General features: G+C 44.1%; 1 protein-coding gene across 3 annotated transcripts in view; it reads right to left on the bottom strand.

Annotated features, from left to right (window-relative positions):
- Positions 1 to 15,350, bottom strand: part of SH3BP1 (SH3 domain binding protein 1) — a 36,724-nt gene extending 21,374 nt beyond the window's left edge. Inside the window, exons 1-4 of one of the 3 annotated variants that reach the window (XM_083462456.1) lie at positions 15,042 to 15,350; positions 14,734 to 15,011; positions 3,246 to 3,288; positions 1,497 to 1,601 (exon numbers count right to left, since the gene is read on the bottom strand). In XM_083462456.1, coding sequence (XP_083318582.1) covers positions 1,497 to 1,601; positions 3,246 to 3,288; positions 14,734 to 14,795 — 210 coding nt within the window. In that variant the 5' untranslated portion in view covers positions 14,796 to 15,011; positions 15,042 to 15,350. The remainder of the gene's footprint in view (positions 1 to 1,496; positions 1,602 to 3,245; positions 3,289 to 14,733; positions 15,012 to 15,041) is intronic. The other 2 variants (XM_083462457.1, XM_083462458.1) reach the window with 2 other exon arrangements.
- Between the last annotated feature and the right edge of the window lie 5,520 nt (positions 15,351 to 20,870).

The raw sequence follows: 20,870 nt of genomic DNA, 5'->3' as shown, positions 1-20,870 counted from the left end.
ACCACTGTACTAGGGATTTAGTCCAGAGCAAACGCAAGCAAGCAGATGATTGTGGAAAGGAAAAACAGGGCTGTCTTGCCTGAGCTGCTACCCCTCTGCCCCCACCCCCACAAAAATATCTGAGCACAAGCACACATGTTACGAAACCCACAAAGGGAACACTAGCCAAAGATGACAGATCATAGGATGTGTTGTTACTTAGTGCCAGTTATCAACAGAAAGTTACACAACGTCCAACAATCAGGATATACCTGTAGAGATTAAATTTTATGCCCAGCCCTGGAACAGATCAAGGAAGCCTGTTTAGATCCCCTCCTATGAAAGACAAAATCTTACAGAGCAGGCTGAATTAGATCTGCAGGGGTTTTTAAAATCAACCCACGTGCGCATTCAGCCCCTAGTGTGTGGACCGTATTTTTCGCTCTATAACACGCACCCGACCATAACACGTACGTAGTTTTTAGAGGAGGAAAATCCGTAGGCATGCCACCCGTAGGCATTCCCTCCATAACATGCACAGACATTTCCCCTTACTTTCTAGGAGGAAAAAAGTGAGTGTTATGGTGCAAAAAATACGGTATATTGGAAAGTTGCCTGTCCATTCACTATGCATTCAAACACCTCTTAAGACATGGCAACCAATTTCTGTTAGATAGTTCCTGAAATCAAGGGCAGGTTTTCATCTCTGTTTGGGTACAACTGGATACCATTTTGAATCAAGATAGCAGAATGAACCTTTGGGAGATTCCCAAGAGAGACTGCTAGGTCTAAATAAACTTGGAGGTCTGTGATTAGAAATCTCAATGTCTTTCTTTCTTTTTCATATAAAACAGCCATAGAAGGTAATTAGGGTCAGGGCAGAGGCAGTAGTACTGTGGACAGGAGGATCTTACTCTTTGCCCCTGTGCTGCAGTCACAATCCAAAATCCCCACCATTCAAAGCAGCTACGAGCAGCAGAAAGAGGAATTTGTATTGGGGAACTGGCCCAGGGCAAAGATTAAGGGCTGTGTTCATACACCCTTTACTGTGCATTCACTGAGTTTCCAGTGCGGGTTTTTAAATCTGTGTTCACACAACGTTATCCAAAATGACTCTTGGTGTGTACACAAACAGAAATGAATCTGACACTAATGAAGTTGTGCTGATGTGAAGAGCTGTGAAATGCACCAGGGGCTGGGGGGGGGGGACTTCACTGCTTGGAGGCAGTAATGTGAACACAACCCAGAGACCAAGGGAAGACAACCTGATGCCTTCCAAACGTTGCTGGACTGCAGCTTCCATCATCCCTGACCCTTGTGGCCAAACTGGGGTTGATGGGAGTTGTAGTCCAGGACATCTGATGGGCTATTGGTTGCCTATTCCTGGGTTAGACCCTCTTCCTCTGTGCTATGACCCTAAGCCACTTTTAAGGAAGAAGAAAAATATGCCAACCACTGAACTCCCATATAACCATTGGTTTACTTGACGCTGAAAGAAGAGAGGCAAACACTCTTACCACCCGTTTGTCCATGTCTGCCCCATATTGGCCTTGGAGACAAGCCAGGAGCCTCTTCTGGACATTGTGAGCAGCACGCTTGGCTGGTTCAATCCTCTGTTCAATCTGGAAAAAAGGAGAGTGAAAGAAAATGAGGGGAAAGATTCCCTCACTGCATCTGTCCCTGTTTGAGAGTGTCTCTCTCCTTCCAAGATCTCCTGCAACACCACAGAGGGAAGCGTCTTGTTCTGTTCATCTTCCACAAGATTCCATGCAGATTTTGGCATTAGGGACAACATTTGGGTTTCTGATTTCTCAGTTTTTCTGGCTCTCAACAATGTAAAGATATTTGAAAACAGAAAGGGTGGTATTCAACCGACTTTTAGGCAGGGTAGACACACTGAAATGAATGGAACTAATGTTAACAGTCTGCTTTGAGTAAAAATTGGTTGGCTACCACCCATTGACCTGTCAATGGTATGCACCCCACCCTGAGGTTGCTTACAGGTGAACTGTCAAAGTCACAGAGGTTTTGCAGCCCATAAAGACTACACAATTAATTTAAGTAAACAGAGACAATCTATACACACATTTATAGGAACATGTGTGCAGATCAAGAATGAAAGAGGAAGCTTGAGTGCCCAAGTAAATGATGTGTTTAGATCTTCAGATTAAGGGTCAATGTTTGCCAATGGACTTAAAGAGCTGAGTTGTTCTGCACCACACCATTCTTTCATCCATTCCTGTCTATTCAGCTCTTCTGTCTCTCAGTTGTCCATCTCTAGTCTTCTATAACACACCTTGTCAATTATGCCTGGAGAAGGACAGTGGCACATTCAGAGAGTATCTGCCTTGCATGCAGAAGGTCTAAGGTTCAATCCTGGGTGTCTCCCAGCAGGGCTGGGAAAAGCTCCTGCCTGAATCCCTGGAGAGCCACTGGCAGTCAGGGTAGACAGTACTCATCTAGATGGACTAAAGGCTTGACTCAGTATAAGGCAGCTCCTGGGAACTCTGAATTATGCGACTCCTCAAATATTAGATTAACTGGTGGTGGGCTCTCATTTGCTTGAGATCTTTAAGGAGTAGATGGATGTGTTGGCACCTGTCAAGGCCACATGATTCTGCCATGAGTTGGACTTGATGGCTCTTTGCAACTCTTAACATTCTATGGAGAGAGATGCAATCAGATTCCATGACCTGGTTTCGCTCTAATAACTCCTGCAACCCTGGGCTAGTTATGGCATCATGCTGCAGAATGCACCCCAATTGAATAAATTGAAGCACAAATAGGCAAGAATATGTTTGCTGTGGAATACTTTCTTCTACATAACTTACTGTCTATTAGCAGCCTGCTTTTATCTCATAGGCTTAGTACTACAGACATTAGAAATATCATAGAAGTGCAGATTTTGTGGTACAGAATAGGGGTGTGTGTGTGTGCCTGTGTGTACATGAAACCATTCTTTTGCAAATGGGTCTGATTAGTTGCGCTAGCGGCTTTCAAATCTGCCCCTTGCTCTGAGTTGTTGAGATCTCCTGGGACCCACTCTAACAGTAACGTTTGTTGCTCTTTGAAGCTTAAAAGTCACCTCTCCCACTGGAACATCTGGATCATTCTTCAGGGAGTGGGTAAAAACCCAGAGCAAAACTGTCCTGTGACTCAGGCATAAGCAGAGAGCAAATAAATTACACATGAAGACAAGGGACTCTTTCTCTCCATGCCTGCAGGTACAGGCAAGCACATGCCCACTGATCAGACCCACGCCTCACCTGGAGCAAGTCTTCTGTCAAGTATTCTGCTGTTTCTTGGGCTCTAGGAAGAGGCAGCAAAAAACAAGAGTCAAAGAAACAAACTATACATTAATGCTCTATCTTTTAGCACGTTCTTCATTTGTGGCTGCAGAGGGAGAAATCAGAAGAAAGTTCTTTCAAAGTAATAGATACTGACAAACTTGTCTTCGATATCAGGACACACTTATTTTATCTGCCGCCTGTTTTGTACAATAAGGCAGAACACTCTGGCTAAAAGAAATACTGTGTTTATTAGGCTTTTACAGTGCTTTTTTTCTGGAGGGACGCAGGGGTACGCATAGCCCTAAACATTTTGTGAATCTAAGTTTGGCCTCATTGAGGGGCAGGATTTCAGTATGAGTAGGAAAATGAGAATACCCCTAAACAATTATTTTTTTAGGAAAAAAAAGCACTGGGCTTTTATACTTTGAGATTTTCAAACACATCAGTGTTGGACAGTAGGAAAAGCTTGTCTGCATCTCTGTTGCGTTTTTTATCACAATTGTACCAGGTCATTTTATTGAGGAGTTGTGAGCAGCATATATGTTGGAGATCCCGTTTAATCCTTCCCTGGAAAAGAGAATGGCTGGCCTAAGGTCCTCTGGTGAACTTCACAACTGAGTAGCACTTCCATTTCCAAATCCATTAACTCTATCAACTGCAGTGGTACCTCAGGTTACATACGCTTCAGGTTACAGACTCCGCTAACCCTGAAATAGTACCTCGGGTTAAGAACTTTGCTTCAGGATGAGAACAGAAATCGTGCTCCAGCGGCGCGGCAGCAGCAGGAGGCCCCATTAGCTAAAATGGTGCTTCAGGTTAAGAACAGTTTCAGGTTAAGAACAGACCTCTGGAATGAATTAAGTACTTAACCCGAGGTACCACTGTACCTGCTTAGAATGTCCAGAATTATTTTTACATGACTGAACATAGGACAGCGCTCCATGAAGTGATTCTGCTGGCACAAAGATTTCTGCTTGCACAATGAAACTTTTCCTTCCTCTCTTCTCCCCATGCAACCACCCAAATCTGCTCTGGAGAATTGGGGTAACCTTGAGAATGGGCTTTAGGGGACACACGTGAAGAAAAGAGAGGAGGAAAGTTTCGCTGGCCATGCAGTGCTAACAACTACTTTACGGACTACAGCCCTTAGCCTTATTATTCTGTCTCTCACATTTAATCTTCTTCTCTTTTTCATGCCATATACTTCATGAAAAGAATTCTGATTTCTGCTAGAATGTTGCTGCCTTTGCCTGCCCAGGAGTTTCAGAAAGATAGAGGGGCATGTTGGATTATGATTTCTGTTGTTGGTTGCGTATAACAAGGGAAAGTATCCCTGAAAAAAATCGGAGCATTTAGCACAAAACCCCTGACCCAAAACACCCATAAAACAAAATGGAAGATTATAATGCTACAGAATGTTAGACTGGATGACCCTAATGCACCAGGGGTCCTGAACCAGGCACTGGGTGGCTGCCAGACCCAGGCATTTGACTCTCTATGCCAGTGCCATACCAGTTTGCCAAAAGAGGGAGCTACTGGCTGCACTTTGTGGCCAAAGAGAAATAAGTACTGGGGGGTGTTTATACTCCAAAAATTAAGGAAATTGTTTACTCTAAATTGTCGTCAATTGGTTAAAAAAGTAAAGAAAATAATTAGGAGGTGCTGAGGGGGAGGGGATTGTCCTAATTAAGGAGGATTGCAGTGATCCAGATGAAAGTACCGTATGTTTCCATCTATAAGACACTCCCATGTATAAGACACCCCCTATTTTTGGGGGCTCCGTTTTAAGAAAATGGGGGAAGATCTATCCGTGTATAAGACGCCCCCCCCCAATTTTGGTCATTATTTTTAAGGAAAAAAACCTAGTCTTATACACAAAAAATATGGTAATTCCAATGTTTCTGTATGCATTTCAGGTTTTCTCCATCTCCCGCAACTTGAATGTATGAAAACACTGGCACATACTTCTGAATGACTATGTCTTTCAAGGCAAGAAATCTAGACTGCTGCTGAGACAGACTGAATGGAGACAGACTGCTGTATGACAGACTGAATGGAGATGGATGGGGATTATCCCATCTTTCTCATTATGATGAAATATACTGTATTTCTATTTAAATTGTAGTAATTAGTTCTAAATTTATCTCTATATGTATACATTAGCACATGCAAAATTGCAATCAAATCTATGTCCTCTCTTTTGGCAATGCATATGTTGCCACTCTAGCACTCTAGTCTGGCTTGCTTTCCTGCTTTCCTTCAGACTGTCAGCTGAATCCTTCATGCTAAAGGCTGGGTATTCCCAGTGGCTAGTATACCTTTGAACTTGCCTTGAGATGAGAACCACATCCATACACTTAAACGCTATTGCACCATTTTAACAATCATGGCTTCCCCCAAAGAATCCTGGGAATCATGTAGTTTGTCAACTGTGCTGACCTCACAGAGCTACAATGCCCAGCACCCTCAATGAGCTGCAGTCCCCGGGTCCATGACTGTTTAAGCAGTATGTTTTAAATGTATCGTGTGGTTGTCACCCATTCTTAGACCCTAGAAAGCACTGCAGCCTAAAAACAGAGGAACTATAAATCAGTTGTCTCCAAGGGCAGATTATTCAGCATCACTTGTCAACAGAGGAAATCTCAGACATGTAGCTCCGCCTCTACCACCTACTACTTAAGTCTGTCATAGGGTTACACTTACACGGGGGGGGGGGAATGCAATTCAGGTTCTTCTCCTTTCAGGAACAAGGCTGCACCCAGAATGAAGGGTAGGGGAAGAGGAACTCTCAGCAATACTGAGGTGTGTGACACAGTTCAAAGAGGGTTTGCATAGAGACTCCAGGATAAAGTTAAAGAGAATGGCTGGGGCAAGCCAGTCTGATGGGTGGGGTACAAAGAACAAATTATTATTATTATTATGACATTGATGAAGAAGTTGCTGAGGCAGCGGAAAGGGTGATAAGGAGACAAAAGCTCCCAGGATTTAAATGTTTACAAGGCCCTTCCTTCCCACCATGGGAATCCTGCATTCGCAGCAGAGGAAATAATTCCTGCGGTTTGTAACTTAACATTAAACCTGCTCTCTTAACCACCTCACTTTCCACTTCTGAGACAATTACAGATCTAAAACACTTCATTTGCATCCTATTCCACATTTTAAATGAAGGCTTGTTGAAAACCTGTTGCTTCAGACATGGAGACAGGGAGATAAATAAGGGTGTTTATAGAAAGGGGATTAATATTGTAATCAGGCCATTGGCAACAGCGCTGCTGGTTTGGTTTGTTTGATAATGATGATGATGATGATTTCTTATTGGATTACTCCTAGGCAGGGTAAATCTGGATGAAATGGACAAAAAAATATGCTAGAATTTCATGTGGAAACTTCAGAAGCTTGCATATGTAAGGAACACCAATTGCACCATAAACTTATCTCTAGAAGCACTTACATGATGTAAACGGACCCTTGACCATTAGGTCCAGCCGTGACCAACTCTGGGGTTGCGGCGCTCATCTTGCTTTATTGACCGAGGGAGCCGGCATACAGCTTCCGATTCATGTGGCCAGCATGACTAAGCCGCTTCTGGCGAACCATTGGAGCACATGGAAACGCCGTTTACCTTCCCGCTGGAGTGGTACCTATTTATCTACTTGCACTTTGACGTGATTTCGAACTGCTAGGTTGGCAGGAGCAGGGACTGAGCAACGGAAGCTGACCCCATCGCAGGGATTCGAACTGCCGACCTTCTGATCGGCAAGTCCTAGGCTCTGTGGTTTAACCCACAGCGCCACCCACGTCCTTACATGATGTACATAGGAGCAAAAATTCCCAACATCACACACGTGCTAATGAAAACTCAGCTGGTGGTAAGAGAACATGAGGTTTTGATAGCTAAGAACAGAAATGCAAATGTCAACCCTGGGTGCAGCAGCTGCTGAAAAGGTGAATTCCACGCTAGTGATTATTAGAAAAGTGACCCAACACTGGTGTGCCTTTAGAAATATGGTTTAATGACACATATTTACACCCTTAATTTATGGAGAGGGAGTACAGATCTTACAGCATGGTCATCTCGAGAAGTGAAGCATCTCTCCCCACCTGCCTTCAGCCAGCCAGCCAATATTGTTTTGCCATTTTCTTAGTTGTGCCAAAGGCCCCCAAGTCTTCCTGACATCACACGGTTACCATGGCAACCTTCCAAATCTCCTGTCTCCGTTCACACCTCAGGACAGGGGGGGAAGGACCGTTCTTCAAAATGGCCTTGGGTTGTTTCTTAATGGCCCTAGCGTGGCCAGATCATTTTGCATAGGCTAACCTAGGAATTCCTCTGCAGTTTGAATTTCTCCCTTCACATCCCATTCTACTATTCACTAACAGAAAAAAATATTTTTTTGTGGAGAATTTGCCAAAGAAGCTCAACAACTTTGGCCAAAACTAAAAAAAACAAACAAACCCTTAAAAAACCTATTGTGTCGCATTTTGAAATATGGCAACCCTATTATACAGATACTTTATATGTTTGGTGTGTGTCGAGTTGCAGCTCGGCATCCAAAGAAAAATCAGTCTCACACCATGATAGGTTCCGAAATATGGCTGCTCCTAGGGCTAATGCAGCACAGCTTTTATTGTGTGAAATAGAAAGATACAAAAAATACAAGCCAAGCAATTTGTTCTAGCCAGCAGATAAAGACCTTCGTACTAGACCATGCGAGCGATCAGGCCATGCTACGTTAGCCAATCATATAGGACAGCACGAGCTGTTCACGCGCTGTTCATGCTCCAAAGATGCTTCTAGCTATGAAATCACCTTGTAACAATAAGAACTTTGCTCATGCTCTCATGTACAAGCAATCATTTTCCCACAGGTGTGTTCACATTCTGGTTGCCACAAATAAAAAAGGGTTTGGAAGAGCTGGGAAGGGGCAGAACTGGGCATCCAACTGATCAGTGGGCTGGAGCAACTCATCTATGAGGAGAATTTAATCCATGTGGGGCTTTTAAATTTGGGGAGGGGGCATTAAGGAAAGAGGGACATGATCAAGGTTGATAAAATTCTGCCTAGTGTTGGGAAATATAATAAGACCCAGCTAGAAATCTAGAAATTTAGAAGTCTCTCACTGAATCTTCTACCCAGGTTTCCTGAGGAGAAGGAGTGACTGTTAAACCAGTGTTGTCTGTGGTGTGTAGATAAACCCTTAATGTTAAGCAACTGCAGAGTAGATCCAGCTTTAGCTGAAGGACCCAAGCGCACCAGAGGATGTGAAGAGTGGAGCAGGCCTTGAAATGCTTTCTGCTGTGAAAGAACAGGAAACCATCAACTGAGGCAGGGGGAGGGAGACAGAAGCTGTGCATACAGGCACCATGCATATATTTCAAGTACATTCCCTCTCTCCGAAGAATACTGGGAAACATAGTTTGTTAAGAAAGTTGTGAATTGTAGCTCTGTCAGGGAGGGTAAACTACAGTTCCCATTATTCTTTTTGGGGGTCTGTGTGCTTTAAATGTATGGTATGCATGCAGCCAGGGAACAGAAGGAACTGTTGTAGCAATGAATTTAGCAAGGACTATATCACTTGCAGAGACATCCCATGCCAACAAAGGTCCGTATAGTTAAAGCCATGGTTTTCCCAGTAGTGATGTATGGAAGTGAGAGCTGAACCATAAAGAAAGCTGATCGCTGAAGAATTGATGCTTTTGAATTATGGTGCTGGAGGAGACTCTTAAGAGTACCATTGACAGATTAGAGAACTGGGCCAAAACAAACAAGATGAACTTTAACAGGGAGAAATGTAAAGTATTGCACTTGGGCAAAAAAAGAGAGAGGCACAAATACAAGATGGGTGACACCTGGCTTGAGAGCAGTACATGTGAAAAGGATCTAGGAGTCTTGGTTGACCACAAACTTGACATGAGCCAACAGTGTGACGTGGCAGCTAAAAAAGCCAATGCAATTCTGGGCTGCATCAATAGGAGTATAGCATCTAGATCAAGGGAAGTAATAGTGCCACTGTATTCTGCTCTGGTCAGACCTCACCTGGAGTACTGTATTCAGTTCTGGGCACCACAGTTCAAGAAGGACACTGACAAACTGGAACGTGTCCAGAGGAGGGCAACCAAAATGGTCAAAGGTCTGGAAACAATGCCTTATGAGGAACGGCTAAGGGAGCTGGGCATGTTTAGCCTGGAGAAGAGGAGGTTAAGGGGTGATATGATAGCCATGTTCAAATATATAAAAGGATGTCATATAGAGGAGGGAGAAAGGTTGTTTTCTGCTGCTCCAGAGAAGCGGACACGGAGCAATGGATCCAAACTACAAGAAAGAAGATTCCACCTAAACATTAGGAAGAACTTCCTGACAGTAAGAGCTGTTCGACAGTGGTATTTGCTGCCAAGGAGTGTGGTGGAGTCTCCTACTTTGGAGGTCTTTAAGCAGAGGCTTGACAACCATATGTCAGGAGTGCTCTGAGGGTGTTTCCTGCTTGGCAGGGGGTTGGACTCGATGGCCCTTGTGGTCTATTCCAACTCTATGATTCTATGATTCTATGACTGCAAGGAGATCAAACGCATCCATTCTTAAGGAAATTAGCCCTGAGTGCTCACTGGAAGGACAGATCCTGAAGCTGAGACTCCAGTACTTTGGCCGCCTCATGAAAAGAGAAGACTCCCTGGAAAAGACCCTGATGTTGGGAAAGATTGAGGGCACAAGGAGAAGGGGACGGCAGAGAATGAGATGGTTGGATGGTGTTCTCGAAGCTACAAACCTGAGTCTGACCAAACTGCGGGAGACAGTGGAAGACAGAAGTGCCTGGCGTGCTCTGGTCCATGGGGTCACGAAGAGTCGGACACGACTAAACGACTAAACAACAACAATATCACTTGTTTGGGGGTTAATGTATACTTATTTGGATTATATGTAATATGCACACATTGACAGGATACAAGTGTATCAAAATCTATTCAAATACAGCACTTGTGAGCGAATCTTTTTAAAGTGGGTTAAAAAGTAGGAGGGAGCCATTAAAAACAGTTAAATTGATAGACACTTTATCAAAAAACACAATTTGTTTTTGTTTTTTAACGGTGAGGTGTGTAGTTTGTAATTATTCTAATTTAATGTTGCCAATCTAGACTGACTTTTTCTTACAAGTATACAGAGATATCGCCGTGGATCTCAGATGGCCCCAATGTTTTAAAGCATAGATATAAGGAACTATATTTGTACATTAAAAAACAAACTAAAAAGCTCTGGAGATATTAATTTAGGCTGCAGAGTTTAAGGGGGAGTGGAGTTTTACATGCTAGGTTGTGCTTAGGCTCCACTGAAATTGAACGTGGAAAGTTAGTAATCATGCCTTAAATCCTGTTGATTTAATCCAAGTCTGCATCTACCCTATTGTCCTCACTCTGAGGGTTCTTCTTACTCTTTCACTGATATATAGGAGGGTTAAAACAGAAAGCACAATGTAGTAAGTGTAGGTTTTCCCCTATGCAGCAATGTATTTAAATCTCTCTTGCGAAAATGGCTGATGTGAGTAACTACTTGCTCTGCAAAAGATTCTCTTCCTCACCCAGCCTGGAGTGAGATGAGTAACAACTAAATTCAACCTTCACATCACAACAGCTAGACAGGGAAGACGGGAAAATCAGCTCTGGAACACCCAAGTGCCCAGCCCTGCCGCTTATGTCATTCCTTGTGCTTTCAAAAGTAGAGCAGGAGATGGTAGAGGCTGGGCAAGACCAGGTGGAAAAATACAGTAAAACAGAGAAAGGATCTTCTACTCGTTGAGAAACTTCCTGTCTCCATCAAACCATTTTTTGGTCTGTTTAGTTAAGGTGGGCAACTCTTTCAATTTCGGTTTCTCCAGTCGTAAGCTCAGTTCTCCAAATTTTCATATCAGTTTGGATTTAAAACAAAACAACAACAAAAACCCCCACAAAGTCCTCGTGAAAATTCACCAGCGTTTTAGTGTGAATTTCTCCAAATACACATTTTTTTTTGTATGTAGTTCTTCCTAACAAACACATTTTTGCAAAGCAATTTTAATGTTAGTTTCACTAACAGATGCATTTTTGTGCACACTGTAAGCTAGTATGTGCATTTTTATACACATTTCTTGGCTGGAGAATGGCACTGCAAAATTCAGAGAAGTGCGAATTTTGAAGGACAGCTGTGTTTAGGTTCTCAGATTGTTTCAGAAAGCTCTGATTAGGAAGGTTTGCCTTTAAATGAGAAGTGAACCAAATTTCTCCCCATCCCTACTGACTAGCGGAGTACATACTTTTCTCAGCACTGGGATTTCAGAGTACTAATCCCATCCAGCTGTGGGTTGTGCACACACTGCCAATGACTCACCACCCAGTGGTTCGGGAAGTGGTGTACACACAACCTTGGCCACAATCCATATCTATCCTTTCGTTTCTTGTGAAATCCTGCATTTGATGTGTTTCCCGCCAAACTAGCTTCAGTCAGAATTGAGAAAAGAATGTCCTTGCTGCATTTTAAACTAGCGATAGACTCACTGAGTGGGGTCAGTCAGGCAACTCAAAAACACAACAAAAGAGTCAAGCCTCAGGTTTCAGGATGGGGAACCTGTGGCCCTCTAGATTAGCATCATCTAGAAATTACAATTTCCACCATCCCTGATCACTGTGGTCATGCTGGATGGGACTGATGGGAGTCCAGCAACATCTGGAGGGAGACATGTTAGCCATACCTGATCAAGTCAATACTATTTTTTTTAATGTTATTTACAGATCATGAAAAGCTCAATATGTTTGATTAAGGTATCTGTAATAGCTATGTATGTATGTATGTATGTATTGCATTTATATTCTACCTTTCATCCAAGGAGCTCAACGTGGAATACATAGTTCTCCTGCTCCCTGTTTTATCCTCACAGCAACCCTGTGAGGGAGGGATGAAGGTTAGGCTTTGGCTAATTCAACAATCCATGGCCTTTTAAACTAAGGGGGAGGGTTGTTGTTTCTCTTGCATCATGTCATGTATTTTTGTGGGGGGTTTTGTGATCCACGGATGAAAGGCAGAATATAAATTTAATAAGTAAATAAATGAATGACTGGCCCAAGGTCACCCAGTGAACTTTGTGGTTGAGTGGGGATTTGAACCCTGGTCTTCCAGATCCATGTCCAGCACTCTAACCAGTACACTGTACAGATTAATGATACTGGTAATGATAACTTATAGGACCTTTGAACCTTCTGCTCCACAAAGTGGTTAGCTGAAACAGCAACAGCTATTGATCCCTTTCTTATCAACCTACAGTTAGAGACCCTCCAAGTGTCCCTATTTTCCAGGGACATCCCTAATTTAGAGAAGCCATCCTGGTTTCTGATTTGATCCTGCAATGTCTCACTTTTCCTTGAGATGTGCCTATTTTCACTGGAGAAATGTTGGAAGGTATGGAGTTATCCATCCCCCAAGCTGTCATAAGGCAATCCTGTATAGGGAAGTTTTTAAATGTTTAATGTTTTATTGTGTTTTTATATATGCTGGAAGCTAGCTAGAGTGGCTGGGGCAACCCAGTAAGATGTGTGGGGTATAAATAGTAAAATTATCATTATGGGACGTTGGAGAGTTAGAGCAGTTACTACCTGGTGCAGCGTGGTCTAAAGGCTTCATATCTACAGATCCCCACCCCCAGATATACTTGATATCCAACACCACAAAGCAAAATGGAAGACATGGGCCTTCCATTGACACCAGGTACTTAATGGCCTGAGGGAGTTGCTAAAAAGCAAATCCCTACAGCTCTCTGCTTCTTTCTCATAGACAGGGATATATGAATTGCTGGAATTCCACACAAGAGAAGAACCCATCCGAGAACCTCAGATTTCATTGAAAAGAACATGTTTGCATATTAAATTTATATCCTGCCCTTCCTCCCAAAAGAGCCTAGAGCTGCATGTATTGTAAAAATAGGGTTAGAAGTATCTGGATAATCTAAAAAAACCACTAAAAAAATTCCAAGAAACAAGAAAACAAAACCCAGAGGGCTTGCTGAGTTGCACCAGTGAACATGGCTGTTACTATTTTTCTTCCTCTGGTGAGTTGAGCATGGCATTCGTGGATGTGGATTACCTCACTTTATTCTCTGTGCAGCAGGTTAGGCGTGAGTATGTGTGAGTGGCCCAAGGTCACCCAAGGGGCAAATGTGGCTGAGAACTCAGATCTCACCCCCCCCAGCTGAAGTAAGGTGCTCTAGTGCCTTACATAGCTTCCTTGCGCCCATTTGCCTCAGAAATAAGCACACCTTGCGGAGTACACACAGTACCCTCTGATCTCAGGGACATAGCACTTGTTCCACATGCTGGCTGGGGCGGATGGGAGCGGCAGTTCAGAACATCTGGAGGACACCAGGGTGGGGAAGACTAGTCTAGGGCCATAAATTTCCCTGATAATCCTGTTGCATGGTCAAGTTCTCTTTACCACTTGGCAAGAAGATACAGACAAATATGCCTGCCAGAGGGGTGCATGGGGATGGCAGGGTGATGCAGCAGAGAATAAAAGCAGGAGAGGCTGGGTTATTGACTGACCCTGAACACGTACCTGGGGCCTCAGTTCCATAGCATTTGATGCTTTGGGGTGAGGGGTTGGAGTCTCACCTGGGCTCTCATGTTCTGGTTCCTTAGTGATTTTTAAGTGGTTACAGGCACAGTTTGTTGAGTGGCCTGGTCACTGGTTATATGCGCATCTATCCTGCCACTGGTGGCCCACTGGTTGTGAAAGTGGTGGCCCTTTACTTTGGCTGTGTACTCACTTTAAGGCACATTCAAAACACATTTCCCTGCCTCAAAGAATTCTGAGTTTGTTGAGGGTTGCTGGGAATTCCAGTTTCCCAAAAATGCAGCGCCCAGAATTTTTCTGAGGGAATTACATGTGCTTTGAATGAGTTCTGTAGGCAGCCTTATATGGAACCTGTGCCCACCCCCCCTCCAGATGCTGGACTACAGTTCCCATAGTTCCCTGACCTTTGGGCCATGCTGGCTGGGGTTGGTAGGAGCTGGAGCCCAATAGTATTAAGAGAAGACCACTGGTTCTCCATCCCTGACAAAGGAAGATTCAGGCAAGGGTAGGGTTGAGCTTTTTTAAGGAAAACCCAAAAGTTATTGAACACACACACACCAACAATGGTTCCAGATAGTGGCATGGAAATGTGGTCGCCTCTAGTCTGCTAAATAAACTCCCTGATAAACTGAATTCAGGAAAGGAGGGGGCAGGAGTTAGAATTAGCACCTGGTGGTGCTGGGACTAGAGACGAGCAAGCGTGTCTCCACGCACTCAGAGCTCTCCAGCAGTCAAGTTTTCAGAAGCAGCTACTGCCCAGTTAGGCACCATCTGAGCCCAACTTACAAGTTGTGCAAAGTCCAGAGGGCCTAACCTGTATACTGCCTAAAGGGTGGGTCCTGTCAATTATCAAGCCAAGAAGCTAGTCCTCCTTACCTTCCGCCAATGCTGGGGTGACTGAGCTGCTGCCGCATCCGATTGAACTGTCTCTTCATCATCTTGGGGGAAAGATAACGCAGTCCCACCACAACAACCAAAAACCAGCTGGGTGTTCTTTCCCTCCTCCTCTTCAGCACAAGCCACTGGCACTTGTTGCCATCGATGATTCTCTCCTCCTCCTCCTGTCAGCAGGCTTATTCCTGTCACTTCCTTGTCATTCTCTGGTCTTATTTTATTTTCTCTCTCTCTCTCTCTCTCTCTCTCTCTCTCTCTCTCTCTCTCTCTCTCTCTCTCTCTGACTTCACCCTTCTCTTCCCATTTCTACTTCCTCCTCCTCCTCCTCAACCCTCACTGATTTCCTCTTATTTCCCTTTCTTCCGATATCCTTCCCTCACAATCTTCAGGTAAGATCTGCTGCTGCCTCTCTCAGTTCCTGTCACCACCCCGCCAAAAGAGGAAAAAAAATAAAAATAACTTCAGCCAAGCCTTAAAGGGGAAATATTATTACAGCAAACATGCAACAAGGCAGAACAAGCCTTTACGCTGCAAGGGCTTGCGCGGTAGCACTTCCTACTTTCTCTCTCTCTCTCTCTCTCTGGCTCAGCTTACGCTTGACAGCGTGGGGGTGACGCTGAAACGAAGCTTGAGGTTTGGGGTGAGGAAGACGGTTGGCTGATAAAGTTGCATGAACTCAGGAGGATGGGGGTGTAGCTTTTGCAGCAGAGGCCCAGAGAGGGTCTTTCTCAGGTTGGCCCAACCAGCATTACTGGCAAGGTGAAGTAAACAATAGATTTTGGGATAGCAAAGCTAGCAGTGTGCAACAGCTCCTGCTAGTTCAGCCCTGGGCACCATACATTACTACCTGCAATTATAAATATTAATACTCTGTCCTGCCTGTCTCTGAAGTATCTAATTGCATACTGCACACACAATACTGCAGACCAACTTCTTAAGACTGTGTGCTCTTCCATAAAACACGCACAACGTTCAACACCAATTTCCCGAGGAGCAATTTCCTTTCCTGGAGCAAAGGAAAACTGCAATGTGAAATTGCTAAATTATAACACATGTAGCCTTTGGAATGCACAAGGGTCATTTTCCCACAGTACTACACAGTGGTTTGGAACTGTACACACCTTCACATGATTTCATTTACCATCTGTGTTGTCTGTGCACATAAGTGGGAATGTTTTCACGTGCAACAGTGTTCTCTATTCCCCTCCCCTCAAAAAGCATTTCCATAGCTTCCTTGCCTTAAAAAAACAAAACACACATTTCGTTTTCGAAAGGGGCTGAAAACTGCTGTGTTTCTGCATATGTACTGAAGAATGCAGAAGATCTACAGTTGTACCTTGGTTCTTGAACAGAATGTGCTTCGGGAGTTCGCCTGACTCCCGAAACCATTCGAAAACCAAGGTGTGGCTTCTGATTGGCTGCAGGATCATCCTGCAGCCAATTGGAAGCCTCACCAGATGTTCGGCTTCTGAAAATCATTTGAAAACCGGAACACTCACTTCCGGGTTTCGATTGTTTGGGAGCCGATTTTTTTGGGAGCCAAGGCATTTGAGATCCAAGGTACAACTATATTGTTATACAGAGGTGACTTAAGTCACTGTGCAGCTTCCTATTTTGCCTGTTACATTTATACCCAAGTTAAGCATGGTGAGGAGGAATGGCCCAGCCCTGGGAAATCTCAGCGCATGTATGTAGGCAGGAAGCTCTTGAGAAGAACATTCTCAGTACTAAACGGATTATAATTGTTCCAGCAGAAGGTGCTTTATATTTATTTCTTTTTATTTCTTACATGTATATACAATGGTACTTTGGTTTAAGAACAGCTTAGTTTATGAACAACTTGGATTAAGAACGCTGCAAACCCGGAAGTAGGTGTTTTGGTTTGTGAACTTTGCCTTGGAAGCAGAACATGTTGAGTGTGTTCCATTTGTAAATTGAGTCCCCTGCTGCTATGGGAAAGCACACCTTGGTTTAAGAATGCTTTGGTTTAAGAATGGACTTTCAGAACAGATTAAGTTCATAAACCAAGGTACCACTGTACCACCTTTACCTCCAAGGAGCTTAAGGCGGGATAAATGGTTCGCCCTTCACGATTTTATCCTCACAACCACCCTGTGAGGTAGGTTAGGCTGAGAGACAGCGGCTAGCCCAGCGCCACCCAGTGTGCTTCATGGCTGGGTTGGGATCCAAACCCTGGTTTCCCAGGTCCTAGTCCAACACTCCAGCCAATACTCCACAGTGACTCTATTGACAATATGGGGATTGTGTCATGTTTCCAGGAAAAGGTGACTGTCACCCAGCATTGAATGCCTATTATCACGTAGTGTGCGCACACCTTTAAATGGTAATGTGCATTAGTTCAAAATGTGGGAAGCCAGCCCTGATGTATTCAGGGACCACCTTGCTCCTTTTGCTGAGTGGAGTCCTGGGCATCTGCCCCAAAGTCCTGACATCACTGCCTCAAACAATTCATAGAATCATAGAGTTGGAAGAGACCCCAAGGGCCATCGAGTCCAACCCCCTGCCAAGCAGGAAACACCATCAGAGCACTCCTGACATATGGTTGTCAAGCCTCTGCTTAAAGACCTCCAAAGTAGGAGACTCCACCACACTCCTTGGCAGCAAATTCCACTGTCGAACAGCTCTTACTGTCAGGAAGTTCTTCCTAATGTTTAGATGGAATCTTCTTTCTTGTAGTTTGGATCCATTGCTCCGTGTCCGCTTCTCTGGAGCAGCAGAAAACAACCTTTCTCCCTCCTCTATATGACATCCTTTTATATATTTGAACATGGCTATCATATCACCCCTTAACCTCCTCTTCTCCAGGCTAAACATGCCCAGCTCCCTTAGCCGTTCCTCATAAGGCATCGTTTCCAGGCCTTTGACCATTTTGGTTGCCCTCCTCTGGACACGTTCCAGTTTGTCAGTGTCCTTCTTGAACTGTGGTGCCCAGAACTGGACACAGTACTCCAGGTTAGGTCTGACCAGAGCAGAATACAGTGGCACTATTATACTAATTCCCCCCCCCAAAAAAAAATTATTGAACACCTATTGCTTTGTCCATCGAGGCAGTTCACATGATCGTTTGGGAGCTGGACCACAGCCACATGGTGTGATGAGATATGGAGCGATGATGCTGGGAGCAGTGCTCAACGAGGTGACATTAAGTTTTCTTCCTAGGCACACCCTGGATGGAAATGACTGTTGTGTTCTAAACCCCCAACCCCCCCCCCCAACTCTGTCAGCAATCTCTCAATTTGCAGCCGTTTGCAAGCCACTCGTTGCAGAGAAAGCCCAGGCAGGCAAAGAATTATGGGGGCAAAGTGCATGAAGTTACTGAGAAGTGGGAAAATTAAGGTGAGGAAGTGGTCAGAGTGCGCACATCGAGAGATAAAGTTCTATAATTGTAAATGAGAAAGGAAAGGAGGAAAGAACTGCCTCAGGCCGGCTACTAAAAAGGTTGCATTCTTGCGCCTGCTAAATTTATCTATTAGCTGGGCTAGGTTAGAACTGCTATCAGTGTTTTGTTTCCATCTTGTACAAATTACTGGTACCAATCTGTTGAGCTAGGGCTATGCAGGCTTTGAGGTTACCTTTATCAAGCACACATGAATGTGATGGCCTAAATTATTATTCAGTCGTCATCATCTATTATTATTATTATTATTATTATTATTATTATTATTATTATTATTAAGCTTTAAGGGCAAGGATTGAGAGCCTGTAGCCCTCCAGCACTCAGTTTCTGGGGCTTAGTCTTGATTCTCTCCAGTCAAATATATTTCCTGTAGCAATTCTACCACAAAGTATAAACAACTACTACTACTACTATGACCACTTCATTGCACATACTTTGGCAAAGCCACTATGCTGCAGCTGAGCGCTCAAATTTTAGATTCATTGCAAGCGTGCATATAGAATGCAGCCTGCATCAGCTGATTTATCTGACACGGAGACAAGATGGAAAGTAGTGTTGCCTGTGATGTAAAGGGGCTGCTGAAGTTAAATTTATTACTCAACAGGCTGTAATGGACAGAGCCTGGAGCCAATTTGCCTCCTGCTCCCCATGAACTGCAGCTGGGCTGTTCCAAAGTGCTTGCCCCCCTTCTTGGGCCTGGTGAGCAGTAAATGTCCCCAACCCTTATAGTTATAATTTGTGGGTTGCCATTGGATTTTATTTTGATTTTAATGTGATTTTAATTGTTTGATTTTATGTTTTTAACGTTTTATACAGCTTGATGTTAGCTGCCCTGAGCCTGGTCCTGGCTGGGGAGAGCGGGGTATAAATTTTATTATCATCATCAATGATCATAATCATCTCAGGTCCCTTCCCCACCCCTTTTAGTTAGGACTTCTCAGGGGCATGAATACCAAACATCATTAAAAAAAGGATCTGCTTTCCCTAGTGTGCTTCTCTTCAGGTGCTACTGCAGACAAGAGAGATCATAGAATTATCGAGTTGGAAGGGACCCTGAGTGTCATCTAGTCCAACCCCCTGTCATGCAGGAATCTCAATTAAAGCATCCATGACAGATGGGCATCCAGTGGGACGAGGAGGGAAGATGCCATTTAGATGCCACTTTTGGGTTCCATGGGGAGGATCAAGCTTCGCCTACTCAGGAGAGACCAGGCCACTAGGACAGAAATGGGATCTAAGCCCCAACAAAATAAACAAGCACAGAATTTATTGTTGTGGGACTGTGCCTACCATCTCAGAAGCTGCAATGCAGATAGAAGAATTGCATATATGTTACGTCTATCAGAGAGGAAGCTGGAAACAACCTTCCTGATTCTTATCTGGACATATCAATGCTCAGTGACTTATCCTCAATGCCACTGCTGTAGTCCATCACACCACAATTCCTCATCATTTGGAGAAGCCACGCAAGTCATTTCATTAGGCTCCTTTGGGAGGAAGGTTGGGATGCAAGTTGAAATAATAATAAACATTGTAAAAAATGAATGACCATAATAAATTACTACTACTACAACAAAAATGCAAATGATGATTAATTTCCAGCTTCCTTTTTTTGTAACTCAACCTGTTTCTACTAAGATATGTGTGGGAAGTCTACCTTACTGCAGAGGATTCAAGCTGTCAATAGTAGTGCCATTTTGCTTAGAGGGCCATTGCAAGGAATGGAACGCGAGATTTGTGCTCTCTAGAGACTGCATCAGATTTTGGACTCTTTTTTTAAAGAGTTTGCAAGACAAGATCTTCAAGACAGCTCCTAAGCTGGAGATGGGAGCAGTATTATGTTCCCAAACAAGACATCCAGCTGCACGCTGTTAAGTAGCTACCTTCTGGCCTCCACAACCACTGCGACACACAGCAGCAATTATTGCTGCAGAGGCCTCTGCAAAAGGAGTGGGAAGTGGGGAAGAAGAGGAAGTGTGAGCTCTTCGCATGCACACAGCAGACCCAGCCACAAACGACAAGCCCACAAGTTTGAGCTGAGACCAAGCTTGCCGGCAGGAGGAGGAGGAGGAGGAAGAGGTGACATTTTCCAGAGTTAATGCCTTGGTTAGCTTTGGTAGCAATTCCACGCCTCCACAAATGCAGAAATAGTCTGACTCTTGAGATTATCGCACCATCGCAACCCTAACAAAAACAAGGAGCCAACGGTGGTTGCCATATTCGTATCTTAATGTCACATGGATGTTCCTGGCACTGAAACAGGAATTGAGATAGAGGAACAGAAGCTGGGATGACTGGAAATGGTTGCTGGGGCTCAGAGTCCTCTAATAAGATAAATGGCCCCTCTAATCCAGTCTTCTGACCTCACAGTGGCCAATTAGATGCTCGTAGAATGCCAGCAGCAGCACTCTATCCACCTGTGATTGTCAGCAACTGGTATTCAGAATCATAGAACTTTAGCGTTGGAAGGGACCACAAGGGCCATCTAGTCCAACCCCCTGCAATGCAGGTATGTGGGACTCAAACCCACAACCCTGAGATTAAGAGTCCCATGCTCTACCAACAGCACCTCCAATATGGTAAGTGGAATACAGCCATCATGGCTGGTCACCATCAATAACCTGATCCTCCATGGATTTGTCTAATCCTCTTTTAAAGACATCCCAGTTGGTGACCATCACTACCTTTTGTGGGAGCGAAT

Source organism: Podarcis liolepis, assembly GCF_965112155.1.
Source record: "Podarcis liolepis genome assembly, chromosome: 10".
Taxonomy (NCBI): domain Eukaryota; kingdom Metazoa; phylum Chordata; class Lepidosauria; order Squamata; family Lacertidae; genus Podarcis; species Podarcis liolepis.
This window is presented reverse-complemented; position numbering and strand designations above follow the sequence as displayed.